Below are 25,571 nucleotides of genomic sequence, written 5' to 3' on the forward strand. Positions count from 1 at the left end.
ATTTGCTTCATTTTCGTACTTATGTTGTGTTAAGAGGACGCCTGGAAATCAGTGAACTTGGAAATGGTTTGCCAGCCTTCTGTGCTCTCAGCAATTTTTCAACCCACTATTTTTTGATTTTTCAAGACCAAAATTAAAATTTCTGTTTAGGCAAGGGGTATCTAAGGAAAATGCTACAGAGAATATCCAAAGCAGTCCTATTAGGACCCCATGATTTGAACATCCGAACCGTATCTGATTCCCGGGCAAGTTCAGGCCCCCAGGTGGCCTGCCAAAGTGTTCAGACTGATGCTTCAACCTGTCAGACCATGCCTTTGCTTGCCTGTCCTGAGCAGATCAGCTCTGGCATGCTCAGGAGTGATTCAGCAGTCCGTCTTACCCCTGCAAGAGCCAGCAGGAACGTGGTCTTTGTTTGGCCCCAGAGCAGGTGGCAGTGGGGGCTGTGGCGGTTGCATTTCCTCTTGGAGGTGGGGGCTCAGCTGTTTCCTTGGTCACGCGCCCCTAGTAAGTGCTTGGCGGAGGCAGGGGGCCAAGAATACAGCTGAGACTTGAGCTGCTGCCAGCTCCCAGCAGCTGCTACTCTGTTCTCTGAGCTGGAACCAACCCCAGGCTGCAATGTGGCCTGATCTGGCATTCGGGGAGGGGCCTGCGAGAAGTGTCACTTGCACATTCTGAGTGGCTTAACCCACCTGCTGTGTGTGTGTGTGTGTGTGTGTGTGTGTGTGTGTGGCCTAATTTAGGGGACAATTGTCTGACGTTCAAACTACATGAAAAATTTTAGATCAGTGAAGAAAGCAAGACTTCCACTCTTTTGAGGTCAGTGGATTTGCAGACATTTGAGGAATTATTGTAAAAGATAAAGTTGAGGGTGCCATCCTAAGCCAGAATGCACATGTTTAACATAAACATGATTTGGTTTATATTTATGTCTTTCTACATATGGACTGAAGCAGCTTGGGAAGGATAGTGCACTAGGAGAAGAAGGACTAAGTCCTAGTGGTCATGTGGCCTTTACAAAGATAGACACATGATTTTGAACATCATCACTGACCCTGGCCTAAGCTTTTTGTTTGTTTATTTGTTTGTTTAATATGTTAAGTGAAGATAATCTCCAGGATCAGTTGATGAGAGCTTGTTTTTTGAAGAAGCAAAGAAGTTAAAGTAACTGGAAAGTTCTAAGCAAAATGCTATACATGGGCACTCTAAAGAAACTACAGAATCAAAACTGTATTGAGATACCCATGCACATCTATGTATCTATTTCTACAGAGCAACAGTTACTGGGTCTTTTAAAATCAAGTTGTTTTATGTAATGTAAACACATCCATTTGGAGGTTAAGAGATCATATCAAATATTCAGGATAAGTTCTTTCCTATATTTGAGAAACCAGAAATAAATTCTCTGGGTAAACATGACATGAGTTCATGAAACTATCCTCTCCTATTGAGAAGCACCCTCGTTTTTGCCCACCTAACAGACTCTACCCAATTTTGTAAACAATTAATACAAGTCCCCCCTCAAGTCCGAGTCCTCCAGGAGAGGGGGGTTATATTCTAGTTGTCTCTGTCCCCCCCTGCCCAGATGACTTGATTTTTAAATGCAATTGAGTTGTATTGATTTTGATATTTATTCCAAGTGCAAAAGATATGTTGCAATAATTTAAATGTTTATTATTTTGGCATTTTAAAAGTAGATTTAAAATTTTTATTACAGTGGTTTGTGTGTAGGGTATTTTTCATCAGTTTTGTCTTTGACATCCATTTGTCTTGATATCCATGAAAATGTGTTTTCATAGACTTAGCTCCTTTTATTGCACATTGGATTAGATGTAATTATACTTCTGCTTTTATTAACAATTTTCTTCATTACCTTTACTTCTGTGTTTTCTGACTAAATAGATAATTACATTGCCCCACAAACATGCTGGACAGTGCAATTAACACTGCAAATTAATTACTTGCAGTGTTATTCACTCACTATTTTTTTGGTTTCTTCTCTATCTTTATGTTTCCTTTTTTAAATATAAGAGTAAAATAATTTCACTTGAGAATATTTAGAAAGGTGTAATCATGCACATACCCTCCATCTCATGAGTCACTCCTGGCATCACTTTGGGACCCCATTATTATTTATTGTCTGGCCTGTGGTACCTGTGATCCTCATTCATTTCAAAGTGTTGCAGTTAAAGTTGAAGTTTGGGAACCCATGTGTCAGAATTTGAACTCTAACCCCACCCTTTCCTAGCGTAAAATCTTGGCTATGTTACTTCATGTCTCTCTGACTCAGCTTTCTCCACTCCAAAATGAAATATTTAAGGATTAATCCATTTATACGATATTTTTCATCAAAATAATGTCAGGCACAGAGTGAGTATCCAATAGATGCATTGGAATTGTTTCAAATTGACTCTGTTCATATTAGCATTTAGCTTCATTTTTATGTAAAATCTTAAATTCTATCACGGTAAAAATAGTTTTATTTACCAATGTGATTTATGGCAATGATAATGATAATGGGGACATAATTGCTAATTTGAAAGTGAGACCTCTACAGTTTTGCATCATGACAAGGCACTGTAATCTCATGACTTGTTAAATTTATGTGTTAATTTATTAAATTAGTACTTCCTCAAACCATTACTAAATGTCCGGTGTTTCAGTACAATAAAAATAAGGATAGTCCCTGTTTTTAAATAACTTATGTAAAAGAGAGATAAGTAACTGATGGATTCTTCCTAAAGAAACAAGTCTTTTTTGCAATGTTCTTTGAAAGCTGGCCTCCATCTGTAGCTTGGCTCACTTCTTTTTTTAAAAAAGTTTTATTTAAATTCAATTAATTAACATATAATGTATTATTAGTTTCAGAGATAGAGTTCAGTGATTCATCAGTTTCCTGTAACACCCAATGCTCATTACATCACGCGCCCTCCTTAATGTCCATCACTCAGTTACCCCATCTCCCATCACCCTTCCCTACAGTGATCCTCAGTTTGTTTCCTATGACTAAGAGTTTCTTATGGTTTGTCTACCTCTCTGATTTAGACTTGTTTTATTTTTTCCTCTCTTCCCCTATGATCCTCTGTGTTGTTTCTTAAATTCCACATATGAGTGAGATCATATGATAATTGTCTTTGTCTGATTGACATATTTTGCTCAGCATAATACGCTCCAGTTCCATCCACATTGTTGCAAATGGCAAGCTTGGCTTACTTCTTAATACATTCTGGAGAGGTGCTGCATAAAGAAAAGAGGAAAGAGGCACTGTAAGATTCTTATAGTTAAAGGGAAATACAATCTAGTTTGAAATGGGGAATTAGAGGGTACAGTATCTTAACTTGTAATGAAATTTTGAATGATGTCAATATAGCAGCTCTCTGAAATAATGCACTCTGGGAGCTAGCAATGGGACAGCATTTGGACACCAAATATATCCTTGAATAGACACTGATTTTAAAAAGGCATATCTTTATATACTGGGCTTACAGCAGTGGTGTACCCGGAATGGTGACTAGAATATCCCTGTATCATCTATGACTTTGTTTTATCCATTTTGGGGGGAGGAGTAGTCTTAAATATTGAAGTATTCATTTTTGCGGGAACATATCTCTATTAAAATAAGGATAGAAAAAAATTGCAGCCACAATTCTTGGGGAAAGCTGTATATATTATTTCTAAGAAATATTGTATTTATTGCATTCTCTACGTACATATATCCCAGGTGTGTGTGTGGTCATGTATGTATAGGTGTAGATAGCGTTTGTATTAAGAAGGCTGGAGGGTACACTTTAAATAGGCCATGGTGAGGCAGCCCTGGTGGCCCAGCGGTTTAGCGCCGCCTTCCGCCCAGGGTGTGATCCTGGAGACCTGAAATCGAGTCCCATGTCAGGCTCCCTGCATGGAGCCTGCTTCTCCCTCTGCCTGTTTCTCTGCCTCTCTCTCTCTGTCTGTCATGAATATATAAATAAATAAATCTTTAAATTAATAAATAGGCCATGGTGAATATAATATCGGTAACTTATTAATGCTAGTCATAAAAGAAACTTGCTCCAATACTTATTTCAAGAAAACCCTGCAATTATTTTTGAAAATCCACTAAAAGGCATGCCCCAATAATTCAGCCATAATGCTTTAAGGAGAAAAGAAAAAACAAAAAACAATAAATTTACTCCAGACTCATTCACACAACTTTTGAAAAGATAAAATATGTGAAAATGCTGCATCCTAATACCTTTTCAAAGAAAGCTTCCTAAATTTTCTAACCAGTTTTTAATAATGATGCCATGTCACAAAACTGGCAACAAAGCCCAGGCCATTCAACCAGGTTGCTCCCAGAGAAGGCCAGGTAATGAGGAAGGTTTTTACTTGTAACCACAGCACTTTTTTAAGAACAAAAGTCTTCCAAAATGTGGCTGATTAAATTCATGTCTAAATGCTACAGCACGAGGGAGCATCTAGATAGGCAGCACTTTTTTGAGGTTTGCAGAATCACATTAAGTCTGGCATCTTGGTGAGTCCAGTGGATTGTCAGCAGAGGGAAGAGCCTACATGTTCTGCTCATGAGTTACTATCCTCTTGCTCATGCTGGGGTCTCTGAGAATTAGAATAATTGTGACCTGACCTGAAATTGGCATCTGTGGGTATGTGTGAGCCTCATAGGAATAGTTAGACCATAGAGTTTTCAACAGAGAGCCTGTATTTCCAGAATTAAAATGGAGGTTATAAGTATAGTTTTAGACCACAGAGGATTGTTTCAAATGCCTGGGACTGTACAAATTATATATGTACAAGCACACATGCATTCTGTCTCTGTCTCTCCCTCCTTCCACCTCTTTCCCTCCCTCCTTCATTCTCTCCCCATCCCTCACTCTCTCTTCCTCAGTAGATAGATGGATAGATAGATAGATAGACTTTCATCCTTACTTAGTATGTAAACCTTGTGAGGCTAGTTATTTATGTTAATATAATTAGAATTTATTGGCACTTATACATCCAAATTACTTTTCTTGTCTTCATGTAGATTACTTTGGAAGGTAAAAAGATCCCCTTGTGTTCTTTACTTCCCTTATATCTTCTTTTATTTTTTAGAGAAAATATGTAATCATTTGAAGTATAGAGCATATTTTCCCATATACCATACTTTAGCAAATACAGGGCAATGCTATCCCTAACACATTGTTTAATTAATGAACAATCTCGTCTCTGTTTAAATGTTAATAATAATGGATGATTGACTCTTTTTGTTTTTCTGTGTTTAAATCTATGTGTGAAAATTATTTTTTTTTGCAGGCTTCATCATGCATTCCTCCAAATAGTCCATGTTCTATTTTCACAGGTAAATTTCACATGTTGTTTCTGACAGTTGGGCCAGCCTCTCTGCCTTCTTCCTTTCATTCCATCCCCACCTCCTTCCTCTTCCTTTCTAATTTACCATTATGAGTAAAGAAAGGTTATGATATTTTTTCCCCACTGTATAGTTTTTTCCCCGTGTTGAGGTCTTGGACTTTTTATGAAGGAGACCATATCCAGCAAAACAGATTCTACTTCTGAGCATGTCTTACTATGTATTATGAATAAATGACTGACTTCTTTTTTATTTATGTTTAAAATCTTGAAGGTATCACATATAAGCCTGGAGCTCAAAAGCTGAGTATTGCATGTTACATAAGATTGGCCGATATTTTATTTCTGTGATATATCAAATCACAAATTTGCTTCTTTCCCAGACAATTTCAGCCTGGCATTTCCAATCTGTAGCCCGGATGTACATTCTTGCAAACTTTTAATAACTGAATTCACGTATGTTTTCGTTCTTTGGTGCGATACCAATTTCCAGCCTCATTCTAGGGATCAGGCTGTCCTACTTTGTTGTAGAGATGCTATATCCATTTGATTTTTTAAGTGCAAGGTTGCCTAGCAGAGACACTGAAGTGGGTGAGATGGCCTCATGCCTTATAGAAATGTCAATTTGCGTCAGGTCCCTAGCAGTGTTCTTCTATTGAAGTGCCTAGAAAGCAAGTAAGCTTCAAGACTATTTCATTTTAATGATTCGACACATGTATAGCATGGATAACCCCCTCAAGGCTCTTAGCTTAGGCATTATAGAATCCATAAATAAAATGACCCCAAATCTTCAATCTTCCCATGGCCTTGGGAATTCCTGCAAACAACTCAAGAGTCACAGGAACAGTCAGCCCTGGCATCTCTCAACTCTTGTGTTGAGACTGCTCATGTGTCTTTTGAATTGTATTGATCATTTCTGCCAGTTCTTTCACATAGAGTGCTTTGAGAACCTATTTTGTTCTCTTTCTTCATCAATGGCTAACCCCAGCAGGCTGTAATATCTCACAGAGCTTGTGAAAGCTCATATTTTTATAAGTTTATCAAAATCTATTATATATTTAAAAATATAGAGAATTTAAAAAAGCAAAAAGCCCATTTGCCTTGATGTGGGTTTCTCAGGGTTAAAGGGTCTTGTCAGAAGGTTTGTACAGGGAACATCCAAGGTAGGAGGGTCCATCAAAGGAGAAGGTATTCACCTGCAAATGCTTGTAGTCTTGAATGAATGCAAGTAACTCTTTAACTTTTAACTGTCCCTTTAAGTGAAAACATTTTGTTAAAAAAATAATAAAAACTTTGCATGAGGTTGGGACAGGGAGAAGCAGGGAGACAGCATCGTGTCTGACTAGCCTTTCATGTGATTGCAGTTCTGACATTGAGTGGCCGCAGGCAAGCCAGCTTTAAACTGCAGCCCGTCTCTTTTCAAAGGACCAACCACGTGTACTTTCCAAGTGTAGCATCTGGGGTCCAAAAAGCATTGTCACAGATGGCCCTAGAGCTGGAGTCCCACCCAACACAAGCAGGCACTCACCAGTTCATACGTCTCCTGGCTGCCCTGGGCGCCACAAAAATGCAGACTCTAGGTTGTAAGTTTCCTGAAAATACCCACTTCTCCTTTAAACAAACTGGTGTGGATCACATTTCTGCTGTGAGTTAAGCACATCACCAGTCCAAGATACATTCCAGTGGCCACATTAGTCATCTACAACATTTCTTCAGAATGCTTATATTTAGAGCAGGATCTAGATCAAGCCAAACTCTTGGTGGCTTAGAAATAAAAGCTTGGAGACACTGTCTTGCATGTTGGTTTTCATTTCTTATACATTTGTTCCACCCGAGTCTCTGCCTCTCTATGTAGATAAATCGTTTCTTCCCCTTGCTGACTGCTTTTCTGTCCTCCAGAAGAGGAGGCATCATCTGAAGCACTTTTACCACTTCTTCAGCACTTGAGATGCTGAACGCACACCTGTCCTGTGGTGGTTTTGCAGTTGCTCACCTACATCGCCCTTTGAAATAGGCTTTCTAGAGATTTAATTCTGGTGAGGAAAAATTCTAACACAATGTTGCCACCCATTGGAACCCAAAACATGCCAGTGTCAAAGGCATTCATTTACCCAGTCTTTTAGGGGCATCTTCTTATGGAAGTCTGAGGCTAGCAGGAAATATTTATCGGGCACTTCTATTCTTTGCTAGCAAATGTGTTGACCTCAGCACAGTGGCTTTTTAGTTTTCACGACTGGGTTTGTAGGGTTGTCACTGCGTGATTTTGTGTAGAACTATGTTAGGTGGTATAGAGAAGGGAAAAACACAACAGGAAAAGTCAAAGGCTCTTGCATTGGAGAAGGGGGCAGAGCTGGCACATGCGGTGGAGATGGATCATCTTCTTTGTGGTGTGAATGCCACTGCACCTGAAGTGCACACCACTTCATCCTGAGAGGCGTCGTGATATTTGGGTGGGAGCTCGGTAGGGGGAGCACTCACGGAAACCTCATGTCATCAGTCAGAGAGGTAGATAGATTCAGAAGAGATGAGAGGCACTACTGCTATAACCCCATTAGCCTGGAAATGTGAGCAAGGCCAGCTGACTTATGATAAGTATGCGTTTGATTGATGCCATCACTCTTCTCAAGAAAACTTAGAAACTACCAACAGCCTGAAGAAACTTGCCTGCCATGTGTATCTTCCATTCAGGGGACCAACATTTTCTTTTTATCTTTAGGAAAAATGTCTTTGATTGTCTGTTTTCTGTTAATTGTATCTACTGATTCCCTTAAGATTGCTGTCAAAATCATCCTTTGAGAACAGAAGACTGAAAAAACCTTGTACTATATGTATGTCCTTTGTATTAAATGCTTTAGTCTGGATTGCTTTGCTCTCAAATCTCTTGTCTGTCGAATTCTCTAGGTAGATTGGTAATTCCTTCGGGTCCAGGATAATTTCTTTCCTTTCTCTGGTATCCTATCCAGCAGGTCATGGAATGTCCCATGCAGTAGATGCTCAATAAATAAGCTCCCATGCTCTCTCTCCAGTGCATAGGCTCACTATCAGAGCAAAGCCAGACAGGAACCGTCTTGAGATCCATACATTCAGAAACATGTCATGGTTTTGTCTTTTACCTTTTAGTACCTTAACCCTTACCATATTGATAAGTAGGTCTCTGAGTGATTAGATGCCTTGGCTTTTAGGTGGAGAAAGCAGAAACCCAGAAAAGTCCCCCAGTCATCACTGATTAGAATGCAGACAGATCTGGAGCTTCTTTTCCTTCACTGAGGCAACAAGCCCTACTCCATGCCAGGCATTGTTCGTAGCACTGAAGTTAATCTAGAAGTAGACTTAAGCAAGCAGAAATCTCTACCACTGTGCTACTTATGTAATAGTGGGGGGAGAGTGATTTTTAGTACTTGATTCAAATAGGGAGCCTTGTTAAAAAATGACTCATTTGCATTTCTAAGACCTGGGAGATTCAGTGATTGAAGGAGTCAACAACCAGCTGACTTCACACTTAAGAGACAGGACAAGTAGGCAGCTTGCTGTCTTCCCCGTGATAGGCTGGCAATGAATGGGGTGGTTGATATGAGGACAAAATGTCATAATCTAGGGAAAACAGGCCAAAATTATCCATGTCAAAGTAAATACTCAAGAAAAACATTTGTTGGTGGGGTTGTTGATTCTGTTGAAAGAGCTTGCTGTTAGGATGCTAACACACAATGAAGCCCAGAGAGGTGGTACCCTCCATAAGTAGAAATTCCCTCTGTGCCCGAGTCTCCTGAAATTCCCCATGCTGTACTTAGGATGGCAGCATTCATCCGTTTCTGCTACATCTCTCCCTCCCTTTTGGGAGTAGAGCACGCCTGTCCTTTCATCAGAGACCCTAAAGACCTTAGGACATTTCAGCATTTTATTTTGGGGAAGCACCCTTTGATTGCTTTCCTCCCTCCCTTGGAAAACCTTTTTATTCTTCTGCTGTGGGCTGGGGGGTGCGGGGGAGGCAGAGGTGAAATCATGGGTGGGTAATTTAAACTCTTGTGTTAATCCCTTTGATTAGGTTTGGTAACGATGCTAGCTAATGGTAATTCTGAAAAAGCAACATTAAGGTGTGAAGTATTCATAATCTATAGCACCAAACACTACATGTTGACATAAGGGAAAACAAAAATACCATTGCAGTGAAAACCTCTTATTTTTCCTAATTTACATTTGGGAAAAACATGAATTTTATGGTCATTTCAAACATCCGACAGAGTAACAATTTATCAATTTATCTTTGCTTTTATTCATTTTATCTACATGTCTCTTCCTTTCTTCTCTTCTGCAAGAAAGATTTTAATGACTCAAACATTTAATGACTCCCACTCTGCCACCTATCATTGCGTCACATTTGTTAAGTTTCATTGTTTCTGAAGTGACAGATGCTTCTTTTACTTCTTGTAGGAATGAAGGAGAAGAGTTCATGTCACATGTGCTGAATAAAATTAATATTTCTCCCCTCTCTTTTTTTGAAGTGCCTATTTGCTTCATGATGAATTTTTATAATTTTGAATCTGCTAAGCCAGAGTTGAAAATGTGCATTTTATGACAAATCCTCACTCCATTACAGGGTGTCTCCAGTACAAATAACTGAAAATAGATAATGGATTATTTTCTTGGCCTCAAGATCCTCCAAAAGAGGACATTTTTGAATACTGTATTGAACGGGACTGAATTTAGGATATGGATGTTTGAGCACCTGTGAGATGAATAACACCCAAGCAAGAGTACCATTTCAGTTGATCACCCCCCAATCCCTGAAATAGGATGGCCTGTTGTAGAAGATCACAGTACAGGGATATTGAGAGAAATATGTAGGATGAGTGTGTAACTCAGTGGGATTTCTGGAAAATCTAATTATTTAGGAACATTTTTGTTTTGGCAAAGTTACATGGTATCATCATCAACAAGATCCCAGCAGTGTTATTTAAGTTCATAAAAATTGTGTTTTAGTTATACTTGGAATTGCAAGGCAACTCCTCAAGTCTAAGATCCTGATTTTTTTCGCCTGAAGATCAAGGAGGGAGACATTAATTTCTAAAGGTTACATGTGTTCTGGCACCAGTATAGATTCTAATTAATTGTTCCACATTAAAAATTTATAATGCCTTCCTGCAAACCCTGAGCACACTTTATCTGAGAATCCTGCAGGCATGCGATTTCCTGTATGGCTTCTGGAAAGATGGGTACTGTGAGTTCTACAAGTAGAAGGAGGAAATTGGGCAGATAGCTAGCAGATAACTTTAGGTCATTCTGATAATTATGGTTTATGAGCTTTTAGGATTTCAAAAGAGAAAGACTAAGAAAAATGTCTAGAAAACTACATATGTCCATGTAATATTAGGGATAAAATCAGAAGAAACACCATCATCAGATGCTGTATTTGTGCAATTTCTGTGCAGTATTTACTGGCTCCTGTGAGAGGAAGGAAGATAGTGGTCTAGTGAAAAACAATCTATTGGTCTCTCATGCACTATCCTGAATATTAATTGCATAGATTAGGTGAGCCTGGTCTAGATTTCTAAGAGAGTCGTCCCTAGAGGAACACGGTATTAACAAGAGCTCTGATCCCCAATCAAAATGACAGTGTTTTCAACCCCACCCGGTCACTATATTTTTGTGGATCTTGCCCAGGTCACTGATGGAAGGTGGGCTAGACTGGCTGATATCAAGAGTCTTTGCAGTGCTGTGGATCTCTGGGTACTTGCACATTTTTTTTTTTCTTTAAGATCGAACCTGACTAAGAGATAGATGATATTACCTTGTAAATGGATAAATCATTCTAGGCTCTAAGATGGGATAGGAGATAAAGGTGGTGATTAGTTGGTATGGATTGTGAAAGTTGAGACTATTTAAAATCTCCAAGAATAGTCCCAGTCCCAGTGGTCACACAGTAAGGCGCATATCATCCTCAATGCTTTCTCAGAGTCTTGGATTATTTTCAATTATGGCAGCAGGGTTATTAGCGCTGTTCTCTGCGGCATTGATTTTGGTCAGAAAATTCTCCTTTTCTACAATAAAAAATAAGCAAAAAATGAGTCCCTGATGTCAGGGACCAGCTCCTACTGACCAGCTGCTTTGTTACATCCAGCTCTCTCATCCAAATTATTGACAGCCCCATGTCTGCATTACACTAAGAATGTGCCCAGAATTGTTTTCTTCAGTTAGAAGCAGTGTCTGTTACCTGGTATGGGTGAAAACACATTGGCCTCGCACACATTGATTCTGGCAGAACCTTCCACCAGAATGAAACATCCTATCCTCTTTATTCTTGGAATGTCCACATTGGATAAAATAAATTAAATAGCAAAGCTTATCTTGCCAAAAACAAGACTGCTAAGATGGTGATATGGTGATGATGTTCCCATTTATTGGGTATCTATGTCAGACAAGTACAAACCTGGGCGGCTTATATCCACAGATATCCCATCTTTACATGTATATATTATCGATACATCAGAGGAAATTTGTAAAGTAGAATGATAGTTCCTCCTCTTGTACTGTCATTTTCTGCCTTTGATGCCTTTGTATGTATATTGATTTCTTTACTTGTGATTTATATCATATTCAGGAAGAAAAAGGGTTTGTAGTTTCTTTTTCATTGCAATAAAATATGCATAATATGATATTTGTCATTTTAACCTTTCCTAAATGTACAATTTAGTGGCATTAAATGCATTCACAGTGTTGCATACCCATTACCACATCTATACCCACAACTTTTTCATCATCCCTCAAAAAACTCTGTACGAATTAAATAGCAACTCCTTTCCTCCTTACCTCCATCCCCTAAAAACATCTACTCTCTGTTTCTATGGGCTGGCCTATTCTACATACTTTATATAAGTGGAATCATACAATATTTGTTCTGTCTGGGTCAAAATGTTTTCATAGTGCATCCATGTTGTAGCATGTATCTGGATTCTGTTCCTTTCTAAGGCTGAGTAATATCCCATTGCATGTGTATAGTGCATTCTATTTATCCATTCATCTGTCAATAGACGCTTGGGTTGTTTTGAACGTTTTGGCTGTTAGAAGTAATTTTGCCATGAATACTGGTATACAAATACAAATATCTGGTCAGTCCTTTTAGATATACATCTAGGAGTTGAAGTACTGGGTCATATGGTAGTTCTATGTTTAAAAAGGTAGGTTCTATTTTTTTCTTTCTTTTTCCTAGTTCTAAATTTTGGAGGAAGACCAAGGCTAATTTCTCTTTCTCTGAATATTCCTTAAGCATTTGAAAATAGCTATGATGTCCTTTCTAAGTCTTCTCATGTCTAAGCTAAAAATTCTAAGTGATGTAACCTGTTTTTCTGGAACCCAAATGTAAAATCTTCTATCAGCCCCAGCTATATTTCATGTCATTACTTTCATCAATTTGTTCATTCTCTGGGGATTTCCAAATACTTACTCTGGAATCCAGTGCATTAGACTCCTTTCCCAAAGTCATGTTTCCTGCCTTTGAGATACACTGAGGAAATATTTAAGAATTATAAGAGCAAAAATCATCTTTCTTTTCCACTGCATGAATAATCACAAAGTGGATGGTGAAAATAAAATTACTTAATTACTTAAAATTTCTCATGTGGATCCATTAGAAGTATTTAACTTTTCTTTTGTATTTTTAGAAAAAAAAGGTGTTTTGTTGAGATTGTATTACTTGACTTGAATACCCTATCATAATGTAGAACACCCTTGCACATGGTACACGTTCCATAAGACTTGTTATAAGAATGAAGAATGGAAACATCAGCTTTTTTCCATTGGCTGCTTTTACGGAGATCAGACCTCTCTTGTTTTAAAGGCACAGGTGATTATTGTGGGGCTGTTCTTATGTCCAAAACTGTGACGTCAGTTATGCTCATTATTGGAATTTTGCTAAATGCTGATCTAAGTTATGCTAGCATTTAGTTTATTATACCGGTTAAAGAAGAAAATGTGATATTCTACATATGATCTACTACATGTTTACAAGCTGCAAAGCTCTTAAAATTCAAATAAGAGGGGCACCTAGGTGACTCAGTGGTTGAGCATCTGCCTTTGGCTCAGGTCATGATCCCGGAGTCCTGAGATCGAGTCCCTGCTTATCGGGGAGCCTGCTTCTCCCTCTGCCAGTGTCTCTGCCTCTTTCTCTGTCTCTCATGAATAAATAAATAATTTCTTTTAAAAATTCAAATAAGAATAATCAGTAAAATATTTTTACCCCTAAAACCCTAGTATGAAAATTCCTTTTCTTAAACATGCCCCTAGGGTCTTTCTACAAAACAATTGTCTGGTTATTTTGGTATTTGCAAGAGTAATTCAAAAATCTTATAGAATGCCTGTGCATGGGGTTGACCAAAGAGTTTAATTAAAGGATAGACCTCCTGGTTGACCATTTCTTATATTGATAAAGAAAATTTTGGGGGGGGAAATGAAACTTATGTGAAAATTTGTTATTGATGGTTTTGTCACCCTGGGAAAATTTCCAACGTGCTGAAGATGTTAGTATATATACCCTGTTCATCCCATATTGGATCTCATTTCTGAAAGGATCATCTTCCAATTTTTTTTTTACTCTTTAAACTTAATTTTACATACTCAGAATATTTTAAAGCATTAACAGAGTAACTGTTTTGAGAATAGAATGTACCTTTAGTTTCTAAGGTGTCACGGTAAAACCTCACACAGCCAGTTGACAAATTGTATTACCACAATTTATAAGTGGCATACATTTGCAGAACTTTGACCAGCTTAAGAAAAAAAAGAAAAAGAAGAAGGAGCAATACATTAGGGGAGAAATATTTCAGTTGTTCAAATAAATACATGTTGATTGTAGCATTTCATCATGCATTACCTATATTGACTTGGTATAAGATTAGTCATCCTGTGTTCATTTTTACTGAAGGGATTAGGAGGAAAGTGACTAATAAAGTGACCTTGCTAATAGAATTCAACTTTAATTTCCCATTTTAGATATCCGCTGAGAACTAAATCACTCCTGGAATTTGAACCTAATCCTGAGTTTTCTCCACGTGACAGTCCAGCATTGTGCCTTGCTCCCCTTTCCTTGGCTTTCTCATCCCCATGATCCCACAATTGCTTCTTTTTTCAACTCTAAAGTAACCTCGAGAAGTGATAACATAAATATAATGAGAAGTGGTAGTGCTTTTCCTTATTTTCCTCATCGTAAACAGTTGACAGTGCTGCTGATCAATTTCCTATAGCTTGTTTGCAAGCTATTGACTGCCTTGGCTAAAGAAATACTTATCCCTTAAATCATGATTAAAATATTGTTTCCACTGAAAGAACTACAGTAACTTTTATTTTGTACATTTGTATAGGGTCTCCTTTTGCTCCCTCCACCCCTCCCACTATAACAATTAAAAATTGGCCAGTATATCCATTAATCAAATGTCGGATAAAAGATATTTGTTAAAAATAATTTTGCCTTTTTGTGAACATGGGAAAAAATTTAAACAGATTAAGATTAAATAGCAGTGGAAGAGTCGGGTAGTTTGACAGACAGAGAGCTGGAGTAGGGTTGATTTCCTGGCACTGCTTTCTTAGCAAAGAGAACAATTTTAATCAGTTACAAAAATATTTGTGATCCATATGTTCCTTTCTGCTCATTCCCATATGCCCATATTCCCTTTTATCTCGGTAGATGATGACTTTATGATTCAGGCATGCAAGAATAATACCTCGCTGACTTTAGAGCTCAGTGCTATTTCAAAACGTGTCCTGGTAATTACGTACACACATGTATCCAGGCTGTTCACGCTCTGAGTTGGTTACGTGAATATCAGTTTGTTCTTCCTTTTTCTTCATGGAAAGAATTATATCTTGCATCCACCTACTGGGGCTGGAATAATGCATCTAAGGCTTAGATTTGAAAACTGCATTGCCATTCGCCTGCTGGATTAAATGCCACTGTACAAATATGAGGATCAGAGAAAGAAGACAAAAAGATTTCGGTGATCTTTGATAACTTCATTTTCTTTGGGAACAGGAAAACAGAATCCAAAAAGCATGTGGTAATTTCATCACTGGTGCCTATTCTACGACATATTAGATAATGGACTGGTTACTTAAATAGATTGTAATTTTAAGACATGTTGACTTCTATTTAATATCAAATGTTAGTCATAGTAGCCATGGTGAAACTGGTCAAAATCGAAAAATTAAAATGACTGTTGACTAGCAATCCATTTTTGTCCTCAATGCATGTTCGCTTATCTGTCATAGCTAGAAATTATTGACTATATTAGTGATCGCATCTTCAACAGTTGTTTCTCTCTTGCACAACAAATGGTGTTGTAATCCAATATGTTGTTAATATAACCACAGTAAAATCCGGTGAGGAACCGGCTGTGCTCATTTAAACTAGGGAGGGGGGCAAAAGGGGGAGGCAGAGAGTGTTTTTCAACTGCAGACAAAATAACTGAGAGTCATTTAGTGTTTGCAAAGATGGGTGTGTGATGGGAGAGGTATGCATGCTGGTGGATTTAGCAGGTGTGCCCTAGAGTCGCAGTAGAAGGGAGAGATACCGCTTGGTTTTGGCAAATATTATTAGGAATCCATCTCTGTTTGCATTCAAGCTGTCTTTGCCGCTGCTCCGGTAGGAGTTGTGAGAAAAAGCAAGTGCACATTATAGCATGGATTCTTTTCAACAGGCTCAAAGTTTGCAAATCTGTTGAATCCCTCTGACAGTCTCTCTGTGCTGTCAAGCAGAATGCCCAGCTGGTGGTGACAATCCTGATGGGGAGGGAGAGGAATGGGGGGACCCCGTTCACTGCCCAGCGAGAACATTAGGAGCTCTTTCCAAACTGTAAGTGAGGAAGAAAACGCTCCCTCAGCCATGCCCTTGTGAAAGTTTTCTTTTTTCTTTTTTTTTTTTCACTTTTATAGATAATGCCCGTTAAATTGAAATCTTTAAATATGCCTCATTAGGATAACTTTTCTAAAGAAAGGAGTCTCAGAAAGAGCATTTAAGTATATTATATTAATCTATAATGAAAACAAAGACTTTGGTTAAAAAAAAAAGGAGGCAAGGCTTTTTTAGCGCATAGGTGATCTGGATTCTCATTGAGGCAAACACACAGGCTTGTTTTTTTTTTTTTTTTTTAACTACAAAGTGCGAGATTTCACTAAAAAAGGTTAAAATTGAAGTGAGTAATCTTCAGTGCATAATGCAATTGTTAATTTTAGCTCCCTGCGTGGGTGCCGCTCTGACTTGAACAGCCGGGCTGTAGCCTTCATTAGAGAAGAAGCAGGCAGCCCGAGACAGGTGGGGCTGGATCAAGCTGTGAACGTGATTTGCTGGAAGCTGGTCATTAGTGTTCAAAATCTGGTCTTATTTATTTGGTCCTTCACCCTACCATGACTATTGCAATTATTGTTATTGACTTTTCATCTTTTTTCAGGTTGATGATGTGTCAAACTGTGTAAGGGAATCGCATGGAGATGGGCATTCTGAACTGTTAATGGGGACATGGGACTCCAGTTGTCTCTGATCGATTGTGTGGATTTTCCCGGTGTAGAACGACAGAAGCCGCTAGTAAGTCGCCAAGACCTACGGCAGGAATTCTGCACGAAAGGTAAAGGCCTTGTTGTCTGGCTGTCCTCTCATCTGTATTTTGTTATTATATAAATGTGCCTGTTTGCATAGAAGAGGTCATTCAGTGTAACCAAAACAGACCGGATCTATAGCAGGGACTCAACTGGCTTATAGTTTATAAAATTAGAGCTCAATTTGTTCATTTCATTTTAAATCTAGTCACAATCTGCTTTTGTGCTGAAATGCTTTGAAGACAGAGTTAGGGCAACGGAAGTCCCATCTCCTCCCTCTACCCAATACATTGAGAAACAGGCTGTTAGCCATGGAGAAACAGAACCTTTGTTAACTACACACATAACCCAGCCAGTGTCACCGAAATATGAGGAATCTATCTGAATACACTGAATGGAATATCCTCAAATTTCCCCACACTTAAAAGCATTGCTCACCAGTAACTCACAGACTCGAGCCACCATCCTTTAGAAAACTCTTCCTTTTATGTTCCCATAATCCTTTGCCAAGTAAGCCTGCATTTTTTTTTTTTTTTAAGATAACATTAGATACCATCTGTTCTGTCATGGTAGATCTTATTAAATTTGCAACAGAAATTGCTATGGTTTAGATTTTTCTTATGCTTCTTATATCCAGTTGGAAATAAAGTTACTGAGTTAGTAAATGGTGATTAAACACTCCCAAATACACATAGCCCTGGTTTGTCCAATAATCATTACTGTTGTAATGACTGGGAAGAGGACAGTCATTGTTTGGGAATTTCTGTGGAAGAACTGACTTTCTAGGTCAGAAGAACTGACTTTCACAATGTCAATTCCTTTTTCTCTTTCTCTTCTTTTTCCTTCCTTCATTCCTTCTGTATTTCTTTCCTTTCTCTTTTTTTCCCTCTCTCATCTTAAAAAAAAAAACTGAGGAGGAAGTAAATGCTAAATTATTCATGAATCTTATTTGACAGCATATCAGGAGGGGAAGTGTCAGGGGTTGTACGGAGGTAGGGAGAAAAAAAATAATAACAGGCTTTAACTTTGAAAAGCCATTTCCAGTGTCTGTGTAGTAGTACACTGTGAGTCTATAGTAGCGGGGTCCAGTGGCTATAGCTTCATTAGAGCTGCCTGCCAGAGACTTCCTTCCACAGGCTCTGTGCAGCACCAGCAACTGGCAGGAGCTCAGGAGAGCACTCTTGCTTTTAATAATGTAGCTGTCAGTTTGAAGCCTGAAAAATGTTGGCCCGAAAGGTTTATTGCAAATTTAGATCCTGTACTTATACAGAATTATCAGCTCTTAAATTGATTTTGCCCCTACTTCTAGAGTACACAGTATTCTGTATGCCCAGGAAAGCTTGTCTATGGGTTGAAACTTGCAAATAATTTTTGAATCATCTTAGACATGCAGCAGAACTCCAATACCACCTCTTGACTCAGCCACTGAGGGTTATCTCTTCAAGACTTGGAGCAGTACTCTCTTTTTCTTTTTCTTCTACTTTGTCCTGAGGCATAGGGCCTGGTAGGTGTGTGGGAGTTCTGTGTCTCCACCTAAGACTTGTCAACCCATTTCCCCGGGAAGGTGTATTCACAAGTGTGTGTGTATGGGTGCAGAGGGGGTGTGGACAGGGCGACTGAATCTGCCTCGTGCATCTGACTTGGGTACTGGATTTGATCTTGCCTTATTATTCTCCTTTCGTATAAAATTGGCAGAGATGCCTGAGTTGCTCGTTTGAATTTGAATACAAAGGGAGAAATGAAACACCACAAGAATAATAGGAAGTGCTTCACCACGCACTGACTTTATGTTCTGACTTCTTAACCTTGTAGGGCATCACACCTTGTTGTTTTAATTTGTGTCTGGGAGAATGTCTGAGCCAGGAGACCTGAATCGGGCAGTAGTGGAGGAGGGCGGGACTGAGCAGGATTCGGCCACCCCAGAGAATGGCATTGTGAAATCCGAGAGCCTGGATGAAGAGGAGAAGCTGGAACTGCAGGTGAGCTTGGAAACCCTGTCTCTGGCTGGCACCACTGTGCGCAGTTCCTTTCTTTCATATGCAGAATACTTTGAAGGTTCGTTTGTTCATTTGTTGTTTTTTTTTTTTTTTTCACTTAAGAGTTTGAGTAGTATTGGGGCACCTGGGTGGCTCAATGGTTGTGTCTGCCTTCAGCCCAGGGCATGATTCTGGGGTCTGGGGATCGAGGCCCACATTGGGCTCCCACACTGGCCAGCTTCTCCCTCTGCCTATGTCTCTGCCTCTCTCTGTGTGTCTTCACGAATAAATGAATAAAATCTTAAAAAAAAAAAAGAGTTTGTCTAGTAAATGAGTAGGAAATCCATAAACCTACTCCTCTCCTTTCCTAAATATTAATCTTTTTTTCTGACCAAAGGTATTATAAAATGCCCTTTGAAATGAAAATAAATAAATAAATAAAATAACCAGAGATCGTATTTAATGACTGAATGTGTGCACAGCATCTCCAGAGTGATTTGCAGACCACCTCAACGAGTTTGTGAATGGTTTCTCCCAGAGGCAGCTTTAGGCTAGCTGAGTTTTAAAAATGGATTTGCTATTTCTGGGAAAGCCAAAGACCTAGCTCATGATAGACTAAGAAAAATCAAAGATGTGAGCTCTGTGGACCTTTGAGGGCAGGCAAAGGTCCACTTCATATTAGCAAACAAACCTAAGCCTTAGAATTCACAATGAGAGAGAGAGAGAGAGAGACAGACAGAGCCAGAACCAGAGCCAGAGCGAGCCCTAGAAAAGAGTGGTTGAGGGGAGTATTAGGGGGGATTGAGGGATGATTGACGGTACTGAAAGAGTGATAGGATTAAGTACACCATGACTTATGAAAGCAAGAGATTTGGTAGAGGGAAAACAAACTACTTGCAAATAGCCTGTATTGATTTATTTGAACCAAACTACAAACTGTTAACTCTTTTTGTATATCAGTGAACAAAGGTAGATAACCAGGAAATGGTCCAAAGCCTTCAAGGCAGGCTTCCCTGCGCCCCCTACCCAATTGCTGCTGTAAGGAGGAGCTAAAGTTAAAAGGTCAAAAGTTTGAGGGAGAAAGGGCAGGGCAGCCTTCCACAATGATTATATTACGTTATTGATTTCTGGACTAATGACACTTCCTTTCTCTCTCCCTCTCCCCCCCCCCCCCCACCCTGGTTGTTGGTTTACTGTTTGTTTGTTTGTTTGTTTGACTTTGTTTCTAACATACAGAGGCGGCTGGCAGCTCAGAACCAAGAAAGAAGAAAATCCAAGGTAGGGTTCTGGAGATCCCACATTGACCTGATATCATGGCTGTCAGTTGCTTATTTCAGATGGGGGTTAAAAGGTTTTTTGCCAGTTCAGATCGTCGCGTGTGGATCTTGGCTCCACTGGCCCTGTCTGCTTTCAACGAGGTCCTGTTGACACTACACTTGTCTTTCTGTCTCTCTCTGTATGCTTTGCAGTTAGAGCATTTAGGGTTCGCATAGCCGCAGATGCATGTGTCTGATCTGTTTTCACAATGGCAGATTTGACAGTGCTTTACAAAATGAGTAGCTTCTTTTGTTTTCATTTTAAATAAAATCTGGGGCAGATGTGTTAGTCTGGCCAGTTGATTTCTCCCTTGGAGTAAACAGGTGCCGGTGTGTTTTAGGTCCCTTTCCTCATCATCTTAAACATATTTTCAATCAGATCCCTCCCAAACTCAGTCTTAGAAGAAATTAATTTCTGTCATCCTTCTCTCCTTGTATGTTCACAAAATGGCAGCAATTGCTTCTTTACATGTTTCCGATGTGAGGGGCACAATTTGCGACAGGTGCCCCTTAAATCCACGTTATTCACAGTCGCCTCCACCTGCATCACCACCGACACGGGGCTCTGAATCTTGAAGCCGGTGTAGACAGACAGCACGGGGCAGCCATTTTGAAGCTCGTTTTAGGAATCTGGTTTGGGAGGTCCTGGGAGGGTGGTGAGGAATTGACCGGAGAATGTTTTCTGTTTGTTGTCTTTATTCGCCTTGCCTTGCCTCTTCTTTCCCCTCCCCAGTCAGGAGCAGGGAAAGGTAAACTGACTCGCAGTCTTGCCGTTTGTGAAGAATCCTCAGCCAGACCAGGAGGGGAAAGTCTTCAGGATCAGGTATTACCCCCTGGCACTTTCACTAACTGCATGAATGGGATCTGTCTTCGTGTGCATGAGTCTGAGTCTGGCATCACACAGAGTTTTGGGGGAGAAAAAATAAAGAGAGTTTTCCGGCTTCATCCTCTGCTTATGAGACATTCTAAACTAGCTTAACAGTTTGTCACAGAGTATTACGTTTGTTTTTTTCCAGACTCTCTGAAAACTGCAAATGGAAAGGAATTCAAAAGAATTTAGTTAAAAAAAAAAAACAAAAAACTTAAAAAGTAAGCACGGTAGTGCTGAATTTCCTCAAAGGCTCTCTCTTGATAAGACTGAACCAAATATTGTCCTAAGCATCCCATCTCCTTCCTTATTGGAGATTCTTACCTCTCACTTCCCCAAAATGCACTTGCCTATAAGAAACACAACTCTTGGCTCTTATGAAACTTTGGAAATAGTGACTAAGGTGCATTAATCTTTGGAGACATGTTTTTATGGGCTTTTGTTAGAGATTTCTGAATGCTGGAAAAATTGTCCAGAAATGAAATCTGAGGTGATGGTGGATTTCATATTATTAAATTTATATGAATTTAATATTATATATCACTGTGGGCTCTTCCACTTATTTTTGCTCTTTATAGCAACACTATTAGGGCCTGAAAATTCAGATTCTGTCAAAACCCTCCCATGACCAAATGGGAACTTCATATCATATTTATTTTTGTTTGCCTTTTAGGCATTGTATTAGCTTTTATAAAAAATAGTCTAGCAGCTGAAATTTTCCTTATTTTATCTGAGAAGTCGAGACAACAGCAAAATGATTTATCTGAGCCCAGGGGAGTGCAAATTGATTAAGATATCATTATTTTTGTTTGGTCTTGTTTGCCTTCCTCTTTTTATTTTAATTGAAATACTCTAAATTCTTCTCATGGATACAGACAGCATTGAGAGCACTTTCTTTAAAAGGACCAAAAATAAATACCTTATAGATTTTGTCCTAAGAGTATTTTTTTTTCCTAGCTTCATTTTCTGACCGTGCCACTCATGTCGTAAGGCATGGACCAGCTATCTTTCTCTAGCCATCACTATGTTTCATACACAAGCTTTATTTTACTTGGGCTCTGAGAAATGTGTGGCTTTTCTTCAGCATTTTATTTGTGCTTCTATTTCTAATGGAGATTGAAAAGGGGGAATGATGTGACTATCATGGCTTATATTTTTAAATGTTGATTGATGGCTTATAATGTACTGCACACAATATATGTCAACTCTGCAGAATGACAGACTCTGGGAGAAGTCATGCCCCAGTTGTCCCCTACTCCTAATACCAGGCAGAGGAGGACAGCCTTTAGAGACTTAATCTGCTTCTCATGCCATTTGACAAGGTACCAGGAGGAAATTTTTTAAGAGATCATCTGTATGTAGTGCCCATTCTGGACCTAAGTCTAGTTTCTCCATACAGTTGGTACAGAGAAATAAGATGCAATCGGTGCTTTGTTCCTGCTGGTTTCAAGCTCAGTGACCAAGACTAGCTGTGTAGGAAAGAATTAGAACTTGCACACCTCTCTTTTGGCTGGCTCAGGGGTGGCGGGAGCAGGCGGCCGACAGAAAATACCCAGACACACATGGTAGCCAGTGGGTGTGTTACTTTTTAGGGAATAAAGAAGCAGACCTTTGAGCTTATATGCAAATGCCTTCATTAGGTACCATCGGCACTTACAAAATGTGGGAACTGAATCCCAGAGAACCCTGGCAGACGTATACAGTAACAGTATATGGATTGTATTGCTTCCCTAAATATTTGTATATTCACAGTATTTGAAAACTGCCTTCATTTTCCTGTGTGGGAAAAACTCTTGCTACCTGTATTACTTGATCTCAGACCCATAGCTGATGGTTCAGTCTGTCCTTCAGTTAAAGGAGTTTTGCTTTTCTAATGTTATATTCTTTACCTATCAGTGTATTACTGTGACTTGAATCATTCTTTTATTGTTGTTGGATATAAACTTATCCTGTACCAATGTATTTATTAACACTTGTATTTTATTATTGAGCATATCAATAAAAATATTAAAAAATAACAGATTGTTTTTTACCAACTCTATAGCACTTTTGTGTGTTCTTTCAACACCAGAATATATATTTATGTATAGAAAAGACAGGTATTTTTCTGAGAATAGTATTTGTCCACACGTGGCGTGAGTTTGTCTTTTTTTTTTTTTTTTTTTTTTTGGTGGAAGATGTCTTTTAGCCTCTGCTCTTGTAGTTATGCTTCCAGGCCTCTTTGATTGTAGACTCAAACTGACAGAGGCTGGGGGATGCAATAGGTTTTGAAGAAGCAATGAGACCAACCACTCTGATGGCCTGGTGCCCTCAGTTTCCCCTCCTGATCAATTATTGAGTTGATTCTTCCCCAACCCCCAACTGTGTTTTCTGAACCAGAAATGTTCCAGCTGTTTCCTTAGCAAGCAGAAGCAAATCAAAACCTTAAAATCATCCTGAACCTTTGCAGACTAAGACATTTCTGTCCCAAATCACATGACAAAAGAATATATAATCAAGTTACACTCAGTTTTACATATTTTGTGTCTGTCCATCCCCAGGATAAACACGTAGATGTCAGGAAATCTAGCTAAGATAAATATTTATCATGAGAAAGAAATATTTATTTCCTCCTCTCTATCATATGTCTTTCCAGCTGTGGTGCATTTTTATTCCAGCTAGGAGTTCACAATGGAGCCCCAACTAAAACACAAACTTGGTTTTGGTGGTCTTGTTTTATGCTTGTTAGATTAGCCAGGTTTATCAAGAACCCTAAGAATCCTAAGATGGCCGTAATTTGAGGAGGTACAAGCATTGCTTTAGTCACGTGTACAGGAGCATTAGTTTAGTTAGAAACACTATTAGTCATTGGGAATATTTTTCTTTCACATCATAAATTTTAATGTTACCGGTAGAAAAAAGCTTTCCCATCAAATGATCTCTTACATAAGAGAAAGCAGGTTTAATGTTGGTTAATTTGTCATAGTTTTAATCATAGGATAGGCTTTTCATAAAACTTTTTAAAAACTATGATTTGGCTCATTCTTCTTCAAAACAGTGAACATGTTATCAGCCCAATGGCTGATATGTGGATTAAAACAAAGCGATCTGTTTCCAGTGCAAAATAAATAAATATAAAAGTGGATCCAGTCCCAATACTGTAAATGGTCAATAGTGTACAAAGCATCAGTTCAAGAGATTTTACATTTTGGAAAGAACTGACTGATACAAAAATTAAAATATTATTTATATTTAATTGATGGGAAATATATTTCTGCTTTCTACCTTTTCTAAAAGGCAATGCTGATTCTAACCATATATTACGATGACTTACTAATGGCGTTTGTAAACGAGGTGTGATAATCATCCATACCCGGGATTCCTGCACCTAGCTTGGTTTTTGTAAATAGTAGAAATCATTGTTGATGTAGTTCTAAAACAGACTTTTTACTGTAAATTGGCTATTAAGGCCTTTATGTCTGTTCTATCTGTAATTATGATTCGTAATATCTGTCTATGTTTGTGCAGATTTCTCCTTATAAGGAATTATAAAAAAGAACTCAAAAGGCTTTTTTTTTCTTTTTTTGAGACATGGCAGTGGCTGTGACGTAAGCTGACTGATAAGGAAATGTTTCCTAAGTGTTTAAAAATAAACCTGTAGAGGAAATAAGAGGTATGATCCAGGGGAAAGTAACTTGCTTAAAGTTAATATTCATGAGGCTAAGTTTTAGTACTAGATGTTTCTCATGACCTCCCATTGACTTCTGAAGTTTAATTCACCCTAAAGGGAAATTATTTTTCTGACAGGTTTAATTTTTTTACCATTTAAGAAAAAAAAAATCTGCTCCTGGCTTTCATTTTCCTGTATTTAATAACCTCTATGCAAAATGGAACCAGACAGAGAGTCTTAAATCTGGCCCTAAATTATTATATTTTTTCCCCAACAGGAATCAATTCATTTACAGCTTTCCAGTTTTCCCAGCCTGCAAGAGGATGATAAATCTAGGAAAGATGACTCAGAAAGAGAAAAAGAAAAGGATAAAAACAAAGATAAAACCTCTGAAAAACCCAAGATCAGAATGTTATCAAAAGGTGAATGTGAACATGTTTCCTTAACTTACTGAATTTGGACAGATAAATAGTCACAGAGTACATCCTCGATTTACACACATATTTACCTTCCACCAGACTCTGCGTATACTTCTATATGTGTGTGTGTGTGGTGTGGTGTGTGTGTGTGTGTGTAAAAGATGTAAACTCTATTTCCTTCCTGTTAATGGTGTCATTATTTGTGTATCAAGAAAGGTTATTTTTAGGCTCACTTATTTCTTTGGATTTTCATTTGGGTCTTCTGTTTTCAATGATAAGTTTGTACAAAAGACTGAGTATAAATCTGCTCTTAACTCAGGTTCATTAGTCTGATTAACCTGAGCTGATGTACAGTAATGGTATTCAGTTTTATATCTTAACTTCCATGTTTATCTTAAAAAACAGATAATGAATTAGCAATTCACA

General features: G+C 38.6%; 1 protein-coding gene across 18 annotated transcripts in view; it reads left to right on the plus strand.

The window, feature by feature from the left end:
• ARPP21 (cAMP regulated phosphoprotein 21) overlaps positions 1 to 25,571 on the plus strand; it is a 155,751-nt gene that overhangs the window by 24,783 nt on the left and 105,397 nt on the right. For 16 of the 18 annotated variants that reach the window (XM_055321601.1, XM_055321612.1, XM_055321606.1 and 13 more), the window contains exons 2-6: positions 16,773 to 16,946; positions 18,730 to 18,896; positions 20,130 to 20,171; positions 20,943 to 21,032; positions 25,004 to 25,148. In XM_055321601.1, coding sequence (XP_055177576.1) covers positions 18,768 to 18,896; positions 20,130 to 20,171; positions 20,943 to 21,032; positions 25,004 to 25,148 — 406 coding nt within the window. In that variant the 5' untranslated portion in view covers positions 16,773 to 16,946; positions 18,730 to 18,767. Of the gene's footprint in view, positions 1 to 15,204; positions 15,384 to 16,772; positions 16,947 to 18,729; positions 18,897 to 20,129; positions 20,172 to 20,942; positions 21,033 to 21,225; positions 23,063 to 25,003; positions 25,149 to 25,571 lie in introns of those variants that run through there. The other 2 variants (XM_055321600.1, XM_055321618.1) reach the window with 2 other exon arrangements.

This window comes from Nyctereutes procyonoides, unplaced genomic scaffold (assembly GCF_905146905.1).
Source record: "Nyctereutes procyonoides isolate TBG_1078 unplaced genomic scaffold, NYPRO_anot_genome, whole genome shotgun sequence".
Taxonomy (NCBI): Eukaryota; Metazoa; Chordata; class Mammalia; order Carnivora; family Canidae; genus Nyctereutes; species Nyctereutes procyonoides.